The sequence below is a fragment of the Aethalodelphis obliquidens genome, unplaced genomic scaffold (assembly GCF_003676395.1).
Source record: "Aethalodelphis obliquidens isolate GAN/ISIS:26980383/991018 unplaced genomic scaffold, ASM367639v1 scaffold30, whole genome shotgun sequence".
NCBI lineage: Eukaryota > Metazoa > Chordata > Mammalia > Artiodactyla > Delphinidae > Aethalodelphis > Aethalodelphis obliquidens.
The window spans coordinates 1782707-1795323 of NW_020837974.1; the positions used below are offsets into that span (position 1 = coordinate 1782707).

Genomic DNA, 12617 nt, shown 5'->3' on the forward strand with positions numbered 1-12617 from the left:
GCCGTCTGGAATCCCGTGTAAAGAGATTTAAGTGGCACCCTCCGCCCCGTGCTTTTCGTGACGTCATACGGCCAATCAGTGTCTCCTTTTCCCCACTAAAGCTGCCTTCATTTCACAACTAAAACATCACAAGTTTCAGAATCGTAGAAACGTATCTGTGTGACGACTGCCATGAGCTGAGCCTTCCCCAAATCCCCAGAACAGCTCAAGTCCAGCAACTACACAAGTCACGGGAGCAGGACCTCTCCCGGAGGTGGCCGGGCGCCAGCCGTGCGGGACAACGTACTCTCGCTCCTGCAGCCGGGTGTGCAGGGCATTCCGCTCGCCCTTCAGGCTCTTCACAACCCCCCGCAGTCGCTCGCTCTCCTCCTGGCGGTCGGGGCGCGGCTGCCGGTGCACCGTGGAGCTGGACACCGAGTGAGCCGGCGGGGTAGACAGGACCACCTCTGAAGCGTGTGATTTGGGGCTTTCCATCAGACTTATTTTCTGGAGGCAACAAGGCATCTGTTAGACGTTATTTCTTACTTTACTTTCCTAGGAAAGAGACAACGGCCAAGGGGAAACTCATCCCAAGCAAGGGAATGGGAAGAGCTCTGCGTGTGATCTGAGAAGCCTGGGACGCTGACCGGGGACAATTCTGCTCCACCAGAGTCCTAGGGGCGATGGAAGGGCATTTCCCCCCCCACCCCCCACCCCCCGAACTCTCTTCCTCTGGAGCAGGGAGCACGCAGACCCAGCCGGGATGGGGCAGGTGCGGTAATAAACAGACAGCAGAGCACAGAAGGTGAAACCGTAAACTGCTTTCCTTTGTGCTTGTTTACCCTATTATTTCCCTAGGACGTCTGGAATTTTCAGCCTCTGTGCTTTCACACGTCAAGGACGATCCAGCTCTGCCAGCTGGAGATACTGAGCGCCTTCAGATTCCCACTGATGTCAGCATCTCTCCGAGCGGAAGATCGCTGCCCCACCGGCTTCTGGACCACCTCTGGCTGCCCTTCCTTCCTAACAAGCTTTATTCTTGAACTACCCACAATTTATAGACACTTAAGTTCTCTGCTTTGTAAATACGTGAAATTATTGTTTTTTTATTGCTCCCCTCTAGGTTTACTCTGCATCCAAACAGTGGACAGTTCTAACTTGACACTGTACCAGTACTCAAAAGGGAGGGACACTTCTGACCCAGTTCAACAGAACGAGATTGACATTTGCAAATTCACATGGGGGATATGAGGAAACGGTAACTTCCTAACTTTCCTGGTTGGCAAAGTGCGGATGCACAGTTTTCTGAGAATTCAAATACTACACGAGTGGTGAGAAACAGTCTGGGAAGTGACTGGTAGTAAAAAGCCCCCAGGTGCACGGCAGGCTGGGTGTCTGAAAGGCTCTGGGATCCTACGCACCCAGCGACGGGTGCCCACGAGAGCCTGAAACGATTCGGTGTGTCGTGTGACCATGCTTTGCCGTCTGTGACACGAGGGACAGGCACGACACGCCCTTAGGTCTCGTCCGGACCCGTAAGTGTCTCCTCTTGCCAGCGTGTCCGCATGCCGTCTGCGGACAGACGGCCACCGTTTACATGTTCAGCACAACCCGACTCCCTGTGTAAGTCCCGGGAGCGGCGCTGTGTCTGTCCCGTGTTCTAAGACCCGCTGCTCTCACACAGGCAGGTCCTGAGCAGGGAAGGTGCCGTGGCAGGACCACACTCACTTTTTCCAGCTCTGCGATCCGCCGAAGCAGCCGGGGCTTGCTCCACTCCACCGAGCCTGATGGGACAGCGGGGTGTGACGGGCGCCCTTCGTACAGCCGTCCCGACGGGCCCCTTCAGCCCGGACCTCCCGTCTGGAGCACGGCCCGACGGCATCCCCTCCAGAGGCTGGCCCCCACGGCCGGCGGCCCCACGCCCGGCAGACCTGCGGTGCCGAGGGCGGCCCCACGGCGACGTCTGTTCCCTTTCACCGCGGCTTTACCGACACAAGCGGTTGGGAGAGGACTCAGTGCGGCCTTCTCTCCCGATTCCACCCCGTCGGGCTCTGGCCTCACCAGCCTGCCAAGACGGCCCTTCTCCAGCTCAGCAGCAAGTCCACTCCGCCACATCCCAGGCCCCGGCCTCGGCCCCAGCCCCCGGGCCACCAGTGTGTTCCCCGACACCCACACGCTCCTGGAGGCCCCTCAAGCGGCTCAGCCGGTCCATCCTCCCCCCACTCGCTCGCTGGGTGACCGGACTCTCGCCGGGTCACCTGGTCCCCGACGGCCTCCAGGACGGGCCCTCCTGCCGAGGGCCCCGCCCGACCCCCGACTCACCGACGCACCGACCTCCACCGGCCACCTACCCACCCCCCCGGCACGCTCGCTCCATGTCCCCCACCCCCCCTGTCCTTTCAGTAGCCCGGACCCCGTGTGCCTCACAGGCTGCACCCACTCCCCATGTGCACCGGAGCCTGGCCACCTCTCACCACTGCTGTGCCACCTGGGCCAGGCCACCAGCGGCCCCTGCGAGGCCCTTTCCTACACGGCGTCCACTCAGCACAGGAGCAGGGGGTCCTCGAGAGGCGAGGCAGACCCTCCCACCCCTGCTCCAGCCCTCTGTCCCCTGAGTGGCCTGCAGGGCCCTGTTCTCCCCCGCCCTCACCTCTGTGTCCATGGCCAGCGCGTACGCAGGCTGGGCCCCCGGCCTCAGACGCGGCGGGATACTCGGGGGCTCTGCACCTGCTGGTGCCCCCCCCCCCCCCCCCCCCCCCCCCCCCCCCTGCGGCCCCCTGACCCGCGCTCTTACCATTGGCCGGCATCTGACCTGCTGGCTTTTCGTCTTAGCAAGAGCGCCTTCACTGCTCTAGCTCTGTGTCTAGAGCGGCGCCTGGCGCTCAGCAGGCTGCCACCGCTTTGGAACACACCTTGGAGCAGCGCTGCCCGGGGTGCGCGGGGGAAGGAGGGCTACGACTCCCCTGCGGCCGCAGCCGCCCGCGTCCTGGGGCCCCTCCTGGCGTCCCCAGCCCCGCCTCCCCCCTTGGCGGCTCTGGGGAGCAGGTACCCTTTATCTTGGAGACAGTGGGGGAGTCGCTCAGCACGCGGTCCAGGTCCTCCTTCAGGCTCTGGTTCTCCTCCGTGAGCTCCTGGACGCTCCGGGACAAGCTCAGGAGGGCGCTGCTCATTCTTTTCTGCCTTTTAAGGCCGACGTTCTTCTCCACTGGAGGCCTAGGAGGAACGAGACCAAGCGGCTAAGGTTTGGTGCCTGAACTGGTTTACTACGCGTCCTGAGTGAGGGGTGGGCGCTAGGCGGCCTGGGCGCTCAGCGTGGTTTCTGCCGATGAACGTTTGCGATTGAACAGGGAACACTAACTCTGAAGCCCAGACAAGCAGACTGCTATCCGCTCCTCTCATCAGCGAGGCTGTGTAACGAAATACTGTGTTCAGTCATTAGCAATGGACATTAAACAGGACCACTAAGGAACTTGTGGACATTTACTTTCTCTGTTGTTCTGTAAATACTTAGATAATAGTTTGTTTTTTTTTTTTTTTAAGATGTTGGGGGTAGGAGTTTTATTAATTTTTAAATTTTTAAAAATTTTTGCTGTTTGGATCTTCTTTTCTTTGCGAGGGCTTTCTCTAGTTGTGGCAAGCAGGGGCCACTCTTCATCGTGGTGCGCAGGCCTCTCACTGTTGCAGCCTCTCTTGTTGCGGAGCACAGGCTGCAGACGCGCAGGCTCAGTAGTTGTGGCTCACGGGCCTAGTCGCTCCGCGGCATGTGGGATCCTCCCAGACCAGGGCTCGAACCCGTGTCCCCTGCATTAGCCAGCAGATTCTCAACCACTGCGCCACCAGGGAAGCCCCTTAGATGGTAGTTTTGATCTTGCCTTTTATTCCGCAAAATGAGTCTAAAATACAGTCAATCCCCTTTATTCACAGAATCCATATTTGCAAATTCGCCTACTCACTAAAACGTATCTGTAACTCCCAAATCGATGCCTGTGGTGCCTCTGCGGTCAGTCTGTGGGTCTGAGTTGCAGGCGGGCTCACTCCCGGCTGGGGGGACAAGCGCCATCCGCATCTGGTCTCAGGTCTCGCCCTATCCACAGGGTGGATTTCGAGGTCTTTTCTCGTCTTTGTGCCTTCTGTTGATTTCGCCGCTCTCAGCGGTCCCCTGCAGCATAGTTCTTACTTGCTAGGAGGCTGTGACACAGCTCAGGGAGGAACCACACGTGTCAGAGCTTCGTTCAGGCCTGAGTCACGGCGCGGTTGGTCAAGAGTTCAGTGCTAAGAACGGACACTAAATAAGGTGCCTTTAAACGGAAACACACATGAAGGCGGGTTGTATGCCGGTCAGGTGATGGGAAAGCTGTGACCAGAGGGTCTCAGGAACAGAACTCCGTGCTTCCCCTAGAAGCACTGGTTCAGCATTTCCCAATTCAGTGTTCGTGGACACTTTACAGAACATAACACTGTGAATAATGGGAATCGACTCCTCTGGCCCTTTACAGAAAGTTTGCCACCCCTATTTTATTTTATTTAATTAATTTATTTTTGGCTGCATTGGGTCTTCGTTGCTCCATGCGGGGCTTTCTCTAGTTGCGGCAAGAGGGGGCTACTCTTTGTTGCGGCGCGCAGGCTTCTCACTGCGGTGGCTTCTCTTGTTGCAGAGCACGGGCTCTAGGCACGCGGGCTTCAGTAGTTGTGGCACGTGGGCTCAGTATTTGTGGCGCACGGGCTCTAGAGCGCAGGCTCAGCGGCCATGGCTCACGGGCTTAGCTGCTCCTCGGCACGTGGGATCTTCCCAGAGCGGGGATCGAACCCGTGTCCCCTGCACTGGCAGGCAGATTCTTAACCACTGCGCCACCAGGGAAGTCCCGACCAGCCCTCATTTTAAACTACTAGGAGGAAAGGAGAAAAAGGGAAGACCATGCCTGGCACATTGTAAATGCTCAATAAATGTCAGTAATTCACTGCAGAGGCTGGTGACACAACCAAATCTAAGATAAGGGATCCCTCCTTTCCTAATTTGTTGAAAGCCTGATATCACCTGGGAAAGGGACAAGGGAAAATCCACGAGATAAGGAAACTTTGATGTCTCTCCTAATAAACTTATTTGGCAAGATGAACTTGTACTTGGTACTAAATGTCTTCCGAAAAGGAAGATCTGCCTTGAAAAATAGTGTTTTCTAAGTCTAAGCTGGAAGCTGTGAAGTAGTACGAACAATGAGAGCCCACAGCACCGACTGTGCTGTTAGTGGGCAACACATGGCAACTGTGGGGGCACATCTGTAACATCCCAAAGGGAAACGCGCCAGCTCTAACCATGAGTAACACGGGCGCAGGCTCCCAAGTCAGGGCAGTGTCTGCAGGCCCCACATAAGGCCTACCCTGCTCTGACAGCAGTTTAACATGAAAACAACACATGAAACATGGCTCCCAAGGAGAGGATCATACTTCTTTCCTGTCGTTTCAGAACTTGCCAGGAGCGTCTGGAGACGATGAATCTGTAAACACCAAATTAAAATGCATTTAATACAAAACGAAAAAACGGCAGTGATTCCTGACTTCCGCCCAGTGGCAGGAAGTGAGCGCTAAGTTGCTGATTTGTGTTCAAGTTAAGATGAACTAGAAGAGGGCCCCTCAGTGCAGCTGGCCCCCCACCCTCCGACCCCGCCCCCCGCCCCGGGGCAGGAGGGCACGCACCTCCTCGTAATACGTCTCCATGGCGATCCTCATCTCCTCCAAGTTAGTGGTCTTCATATCAGTCTGCAGTTTGCTAAAAACCCAAGTTCAGAGTTGACATGGCAGTGCCAGCATTCTCGGGCAGAGCAAGAGGAAGCCTGTTTCCCGGAACAGGGAGAAGGATGGGCTTTGGAAGAGAACCGGGCTGGGAAGCGAAGCCTGAGCCGGCCCTCAGCTGGCCGTGGCCTTGCACAAGGCCGAGGAGAGAATTCTCGCACCTACAGGACCCTTCCTCGTTGGACCTGCCCCTGTCCAGGGTGAGGTAACCGACCCCCAGCAGGTATTCTTTGCTAACAAGGGCCTGTCTTTAAAAACCGCAGTAATTGTGAAGAAAGACCTCAGGGTTAGACGGGAAGAGTCATCTTTGGGGAAGGTGGAGGGAATGGTTCTTTAAAGGAAAGAGAATCATTTTTTTCAAGTTGTATTGCCTGTATAATTCCCCTTGCTCTCAACACTTAACAGACTTCAGGGAAAAGGCTCTAACAGAGAAATGAAAGTAAAGTTACAGAGTTCAGGATTCTGAGACACAGAAGAAATCGGCAAATGATAAAAATTTTAAAGTTGACGATTCCAGCAAGAAACAAAGGAGGGGGGTTCTACTGTTTAAAGAGGATACAACAGAAAGTGAAAACTCAGATTTCCTTAAGTAAACTCAAACACAGCTAGGAAAGGCTCTCCTCTGTGATAAAACAGCAGGAAAGGAGTCCGCGCTGCTGCCCTAAAAACAGCACTGGGGGGCTTCCCTGGTGGCGCAGTGGTTGAGAGTCCGCCTGCCGATGCAGGGGACACGGGTTCGTGCCCCGGTCCGGGAAGATCCCACATGCCGCGGAGCGGCTGGGCCCGGGAGCCATGGCCGCTGAGCCTGCGCGTCCGGAGCCTGTGCTCCGCAGTGGGAGAGGCCACAACAGTGAGAGGCCCGCGTACCGCAAAATAAAAAAATAAAAAAAAAAAACAGCACCAGGATAGTGCGTGACAGCGAGAGAAGCAGGTAGGGGAGATGACCAAGCGTTAACGGCTTGTATCAAGGTCTATACAGTTCATCTTGGAGATGAAAAGTGACCACAGAAGACTAAGGAGAGAAAGCACTTCTTCAGTGGAACAGGAACAAGAAAAGAGGAAAGGGGAACACTGCTCCTTAGGGTCGGATGGAAGAGGCGCGGCTGTTCACGGTCCCGTTTTGGTGAACGGCGATGCTGGACACAGACGTGGGGGCAGGGTGGGAACGGAAGCTGGAGCTGAGGGCACAGCGAGTGTGGACGTGGAGCCGGAGGCAGGCCAGGTGCGCGCCCAGCGGGCCCCTCCCGAGCCTGGGCCACCCCCCGACCCCGGCCGGCCCCCCAAGGCTCCGTACTCGATGGTGTGGTTCTTCTCCTTGCACTGCTGCTCCAGCTTGAGAATCCTCTGCTTCAGCCCACTGATCACCTGCCAAGGCAACAGGACGCGTCAAGCTGACGTCTCTGCGGCCATGGCCTCGCCCTCCCCCTCCCGCCAGGGGCTCAGCCGGCCCCATTCCCTGGGCGGGGTTGGGTGTCCCCGGCCCGCTGACCCGGCAGCACCTGCACAGCCTCCTGCCAGAGCGCCTTCCTACTTAGCTGTCCTCCCCATCAGTGCTGGCATCTCTTCTAGACTCAGCTGGAGAGACAGGGCCAGGCTGTCCTGCCCGCTCAGAGCAGAGGGGCCGGTGAGTGGGGCCACAGGGGATGCTCCCACTCAAAAGGTGCCGCCGTCCCCTCCATCCCATTCCACAGCCACCCTCTGGAGGAAGGACAGGCCGCTGCACGGTTACCTTCGAGGAAGCCACCTCAGTCCCTGGATGCAAAACTCACCAAGCCTAGCCCGCCCAGGACACCCCGGTCCCCAGCACGCCCCTGGGAGGGAGCGGGCCTGGAGGAGGCCGGGCAGCTGGACAGAGGCCTTGAGATGCCCTTCCGTCTCTATGCCTCCTGTTCTCTGTTCATGGGACACTTTGGGAGATAACACCCTGTACTCCCGAAAGAACATCCCTTTCTTTCTTTCTGAAGAGTCAAACAACTTTTTAACTGGATTTTACGGTAATTTTTAATTATACTAGTAATACATGAATACATTTTCTTGAAAAAAATTATAGATGACACTATACCCTTGGAGCTGACCCCTGTCAACTAAATACTGTTATCAACTTCCTGTGCATTCTCTAGGCCTTATTACACACGCACACATGTGTGCACAGCCCCTGAAAGTCTGGCATTTTGCTGTTGTTTACACAAATGGTGCCCCCCCACCCCGTCATTCTGCAGCTTGTGCTTTTCACTCAATAGGCCGTCTTGGTGATCTGTCCCCACTAGTTCCTACAGATCGATGTTATTCTAGTTACCCGTTCCTCTACTGATAGATGCTTAATTTGTAACCCACTCTTGCTATTACAGAAACTCCCGGCCGGTCCTCCTTGTGCACACGGGCAAGTATTTCTTTTTTTTTGGCGGTACGCGGGCCTCTCACTGTTGTGGCCTCTCCCGTTGCGGAGCACAGGCTCTGGACGCACAGGCTCAGCGGCCATGGCTCACGGGCCCAGCCGCTCCGCGGCATGTGGGATCTTCCCGGACCGGGGCACGAACCCGTGTCCCCCGCATCAGCAGGCGGACTCTCAACCACTGCGCCACCAGGGAAGCCCTTTTTATTATAAATTTTAAGTTTATGTTATCAAACCCATTATTAATTGCATCATTAATGTGATTTTTGTGTTCAATAATCTCAGAATTGGATCCTTTCCAGTTTTCTTTTAGCATATCAGGTTTTTTTAAAAAATGTACTTCCTTGACTCATGTGAGGTTTATTGTGATACATTTTTCTCCAACTGCTATCGTTTATTGCCATAGCATTCATCATACTGGCTCCATTTGCCATAATTTTGTTTCATTCAATCTGTTATGTATTATTACATAACACACAAGAGGGGTTTGTATGTGTTTTAAGGTCTAATTCTGTTTCTGCTTTGTTTCTCTGTCTTAAATCAGTATCACTTGTTAAGCCTGACGTGTGTTTCTTAGGTGTGGCGGGCTAAGTCCCCCACTGTGACTACCTTCTTCTACAGTATATGTCCGGCCTTTGTGCTAAGCCTGCTCAGCCTCCCTCCCACTCCCACTGAGAGCCCCCCAGCATCTTCTTGTAATCCCTACGGCTCCGTGGAGTAGGGTTTCAGGAGGTCCCGAGCCCTTCCCCGAATCTGCTCCTCCTCTGGTATGAGTGCTGTAGAGAAAAGGCATCTCTCTACAGGCTGTTTGGAAGGTAAGGTTTCAGTGGACAGGTTACCTGTTTTGCTGGAGATTATACTCACCCAGCCAGTATCAGGCCTTTTCTCTGCCAGAGTCCGAACAAAATCCGGGCCCTGTGGGAAGCAGATTGAGGAATGAAGACAAGACGTGGTCTAGCCACGCCCCCCCGCCCCCGCGTTGGCCACGCCCCACGCCTGCCTCGGGGCACCGCCGTGCAGGGCCAGGAACTTACTCGGGAAGGATCCAAAAGCTGCTCTATCTGCCGGTCCTTTCTGCTGTTTTCCTCTTCTAAGCGCCGAAGCTTTGTTCTCATCAGATCCATGTTGCTTTTGTGCACGTGTAATGACTGAAGGAAAGAAGGACCACACACACACACACACACACACACACACACACACACACACACACACACACACACACACACACATCCTGGTGAAACACTGAGTTGGAGAGGTGTTTTACAAGCTTCCTGGTTCCCAATCAGGGCTTTGCGTGTGCAGTGGGTGAGGGAGGTCTGGACGTCACAGTGAAGGCTGGGCCAGGGGGTAAATGCCCCGTTAGGTGCAGGGCTACCCAGGCAACTAGGAACTCTGCCCCACACAATGCCAGCAGCACCCCTGCCACAGACAAACGCTGCTCGCCCAATCGATACTGCCAGCAGCACTTCTGGAAGGTGCCCATGTGACATGCTCTCCTCCATGTCCGTGTGACAAAGCCCATGTTCCTCACACACCACATACTATCACAGTCTTATGTCCATTTAAAATTCTTATCCTCAACTAAGGCTCAGTTGGTCAGAGCAGTGGTTCCCAAACATTTACCTGTGGATGAACTTTTCACCAGTCTGGGGTGAACTTAGAGGGAAGACTGTCAGTTTTTCATAAAACTAAGTTTTTTTTTGTTTTTTTTTTTTTTTGCGGTACGCAGGCCTCTCACTGCTGTGGCCTCTCCCGTTACGGAGCACAGGCTCCAGACGCGCAGGCTCAGCGGCCATGGCTCACGGGCCCAGCCGCTCCGCGGCATGTGAGATCTTCCCGGACCGGGGCACGAACGCGCATCCCCTGCACCGGCAGGCAGACTCTCAACCACTGTGCCACCAGGGAAGCCCCATAAAACTAAGTTTATTCAATTTTTACCACTCTCCTGTATTTTGAAATTATGCCCTTCCTATTATTTCGGACATATATAGTTCTTTTATGAAATGGTGATGGTAGGGTATTTTTAAAGTTTGTTTTCAACGTCCTCACTTGAAAAAGCTTTTCCCTAGTCCGGGAAGCCCCACAGCCTGAAAAGCGTAAGGTTAAGCCAGTGCTCGTAAGCCTCATCTGGAAATGCCCACGCGGGTCAGCTAGTTCCGTGGTTAACCAGCTTCCAGCACCAGCCTGCCCCCAAATTAGCCAGTTATCCTGGAGAAGCCCTTCTCCTTTCAAGGGACTCGTAGTGCTCAGAAGAGAGTCCGAAGTGTCTGAACACAGCCAGCCCCCAGCACTGGAAGGGCAATTCCAACCCAGTGTGCGTCCCACTGAGGGAAGCCTGGGGAGTCGGCCACATGGCCACAGCCGGCAGGAGAGATACTGGCCCTCACAAGTGTTTAGTGAATTAGTCAATTAATGTACGGTCACTGGGAAAGACAAGAAATCCAATACCGGGAATTCTGCTTCCAGAAATATGGATTCCAGAAAAGTGCCCTCCCTTTTCCCTATTCCTCGTGCTCAGCACAGCTACAAGCCCTGTACCAAAGCCCCTTCGTGGACCATTTTATCGAATCCTCACAAAACCCTATGAAATTGTATTATGATTATCCCCGTTTTTCTACAGGAAACTGAGGCATTACCTGCCCGAGAAAAACTACCCTGATGCCCCAGCTGCCAGAGCGACAGAGTCTTGAAGATAAAAGTCTCTCCTCTCTGAAGAGAAGCTCGGCTTATTTAGTCTGAGTGACGTTAGCATCATTTTACCCAGAGACCCATTTCTGGCCCCAGGCAGGTTCCTCCTGAGAGTGTTGCTGCGGCGATTGTTCAGGGCTCTCAGAGCTCACGCGGTACGGTCCCCTCACCAAGGTAGCAACCCTCCCTGCGGTGCCCGATTCACTTAACACATCTCTGGACAGGGACGTCCTGACTCATCGGGCGGGCCCTGCACTGCTGTGCAGCTCCCGCGGGTGAGGGCTGGGTCCCGTCCACGGGCCCTGGCCCGGTGCCCCTCAGGCGAGATGGCTTCTAGACTCCTCACGTGCTCTGGGCACGCTGGCTGCCAACGCCCTGCTTAACGCTGCCCAGACCGATCACAGCCCGCCGGACGGGGCTCAGCTGGCGGGGCAGGGGTGGGGTCGGGACGTCGGGTCTGTGAACAGACTCACGTGACGGAAGGAAAGGAAGCCCAGTTGTTTCTCCAGCGGCACAAGAATATGTGCGGCTGTTAAAGACCGGTTTGGTGTAGCGGTGACGGTGAAGCAGGTGAGGATGATGTCATTTACTGCAGTACAGTTTGTGCCTTAGGGAACGGGTGGCAGGTGACCTTGATGGAAATCCTGGTGCTACTACTGGTTAACCTTGGAGAGACTACTCACCTCTCTGAATCTCAAGGCTATGACCTATATCTCTTGGGGCCCTTGTGGACATCAACTGAGATCAGGCCTGTGAAATGCCCTTAACACCAAAGAATTATGCAAACGGGAAGTTATTGATAATAATAACACCAAAAGACCTATCATAAGGCCAAGTCTCAGGGCGCAGAGGGACTGGAGTTAATCTAGACCTCCCCGGGTGCTGTCCACCGTGGGGGCCGGAGAAGCAGAGCACGGCGGGCTCTAACTGCTGTCCAGGCTCCTCTCACAGCGGGCTCGAGGCCCTCTCCGTGAGCCAGTGCCGCCCAGCTGCTCAGGCACCGGGCCGGGGTTTAAACTCAGCTGTCACTCTACGGCTCCTATTTCCCACGTGACACATCCCAGCACAGGTGTGACTTTCCATCCACGTTACCGAGGGCTTTCCCGCTTAAAGTCAACAGAGAACAGAGGGAAACGCTACCTTCTTCAGCTCAATGATCTCGTCATACATGCCCTCCATCTCTCTGTAGACAGGGGTCCCAGGAACATAACCTGCAGGGAGACACACAACCCTCTGAAAAGACTGTCTGCAAAGTAGAAGGAATTCTTGGCCACACCTTAAGGGAAACCTGGAGGTTAATGAAATTATTTTTTTTTTTTTTTTTTCTTGTTTTAACTTCTTTCCCCAGAAGTAAGGAAACCAAAACCGGTATTGATATAGAAAGAAGAAGCAAGAGAAAACTAAAAGATGTGAACACGGGGCTTAATTATAGTAAAAGGATTAACGGAGGGGGTCAAAAGGAGAAGTGCTGTCTTTAGATTTTAAACAGCAAACAGATAAAAAGACAAACAAAAACAAACGTGGTCATGTCATCACGCAGGTGACAGCACCCAGTCCGATGTCTAACGGTAGGTACAGTGTACACTGCTCTCTGCTTCCATGTGATCCCTAAGGGGTCAGGACTCTGAAACACACCAGCCTGAAACAGCGCTGCCAGCTAGCAGTGCGGCAAGGTGACCATCCCTGGCACCAGGACAAGGTTCCTCTGTGCTTCCCACGGGGCCAGGGCTGACAAGCAAAGCAGTAAAGGAGGGAGGAAGCACGTGGGTAA

The 12617-nt window shown here is 54.6% G+C and overlaps 1 protein-coding gene across 6 annotated transcripts in view; it reads right to left on the reverse strand.

Moving 5' to 3' along the window:
* The window catches only part of IQCE (IQ motif containing E), a 39402-nt gene that overhangs the window by 15397 nt on the left and 11388 nt on the right, over positions 1-12617 (reverse strand). For all 6 annotated transcript variants that reach the window (XM_027125630.1, XM_027125633.1, XM_027125631.1 and 3 more), the window contains exons 5-13: positions 11987-12057; positions 9193-9306; positions 9023-9073; positions 7061-7131; positions 5671-5743; positions 5422-5471; positions 3029-3192; positions 1708-1763; positions 287-486 (exon numbers count right to left, since the gene is read on the reverse strand). In XM_027125630.1, coding sequence (XP_026981431.1) covers positions 287-486; positions 1708-1763; positions 3029-3192; positions 5422-5471; positions 5671-5743; positions 7061-7131; positions 9023-9073; positions 9193-9306; positions 11987-12057 — 850 coding nt within the window. The remainder of the gene's footprint in view (positions 1-286; positions 487-1707; positions 1764-3028; positions 3193-5421; positions 5472-5670; positions 5744-7060; positions 7132-9022; positions 9074-9192; positions 9307-11986; positions 12058-12617) is intronic.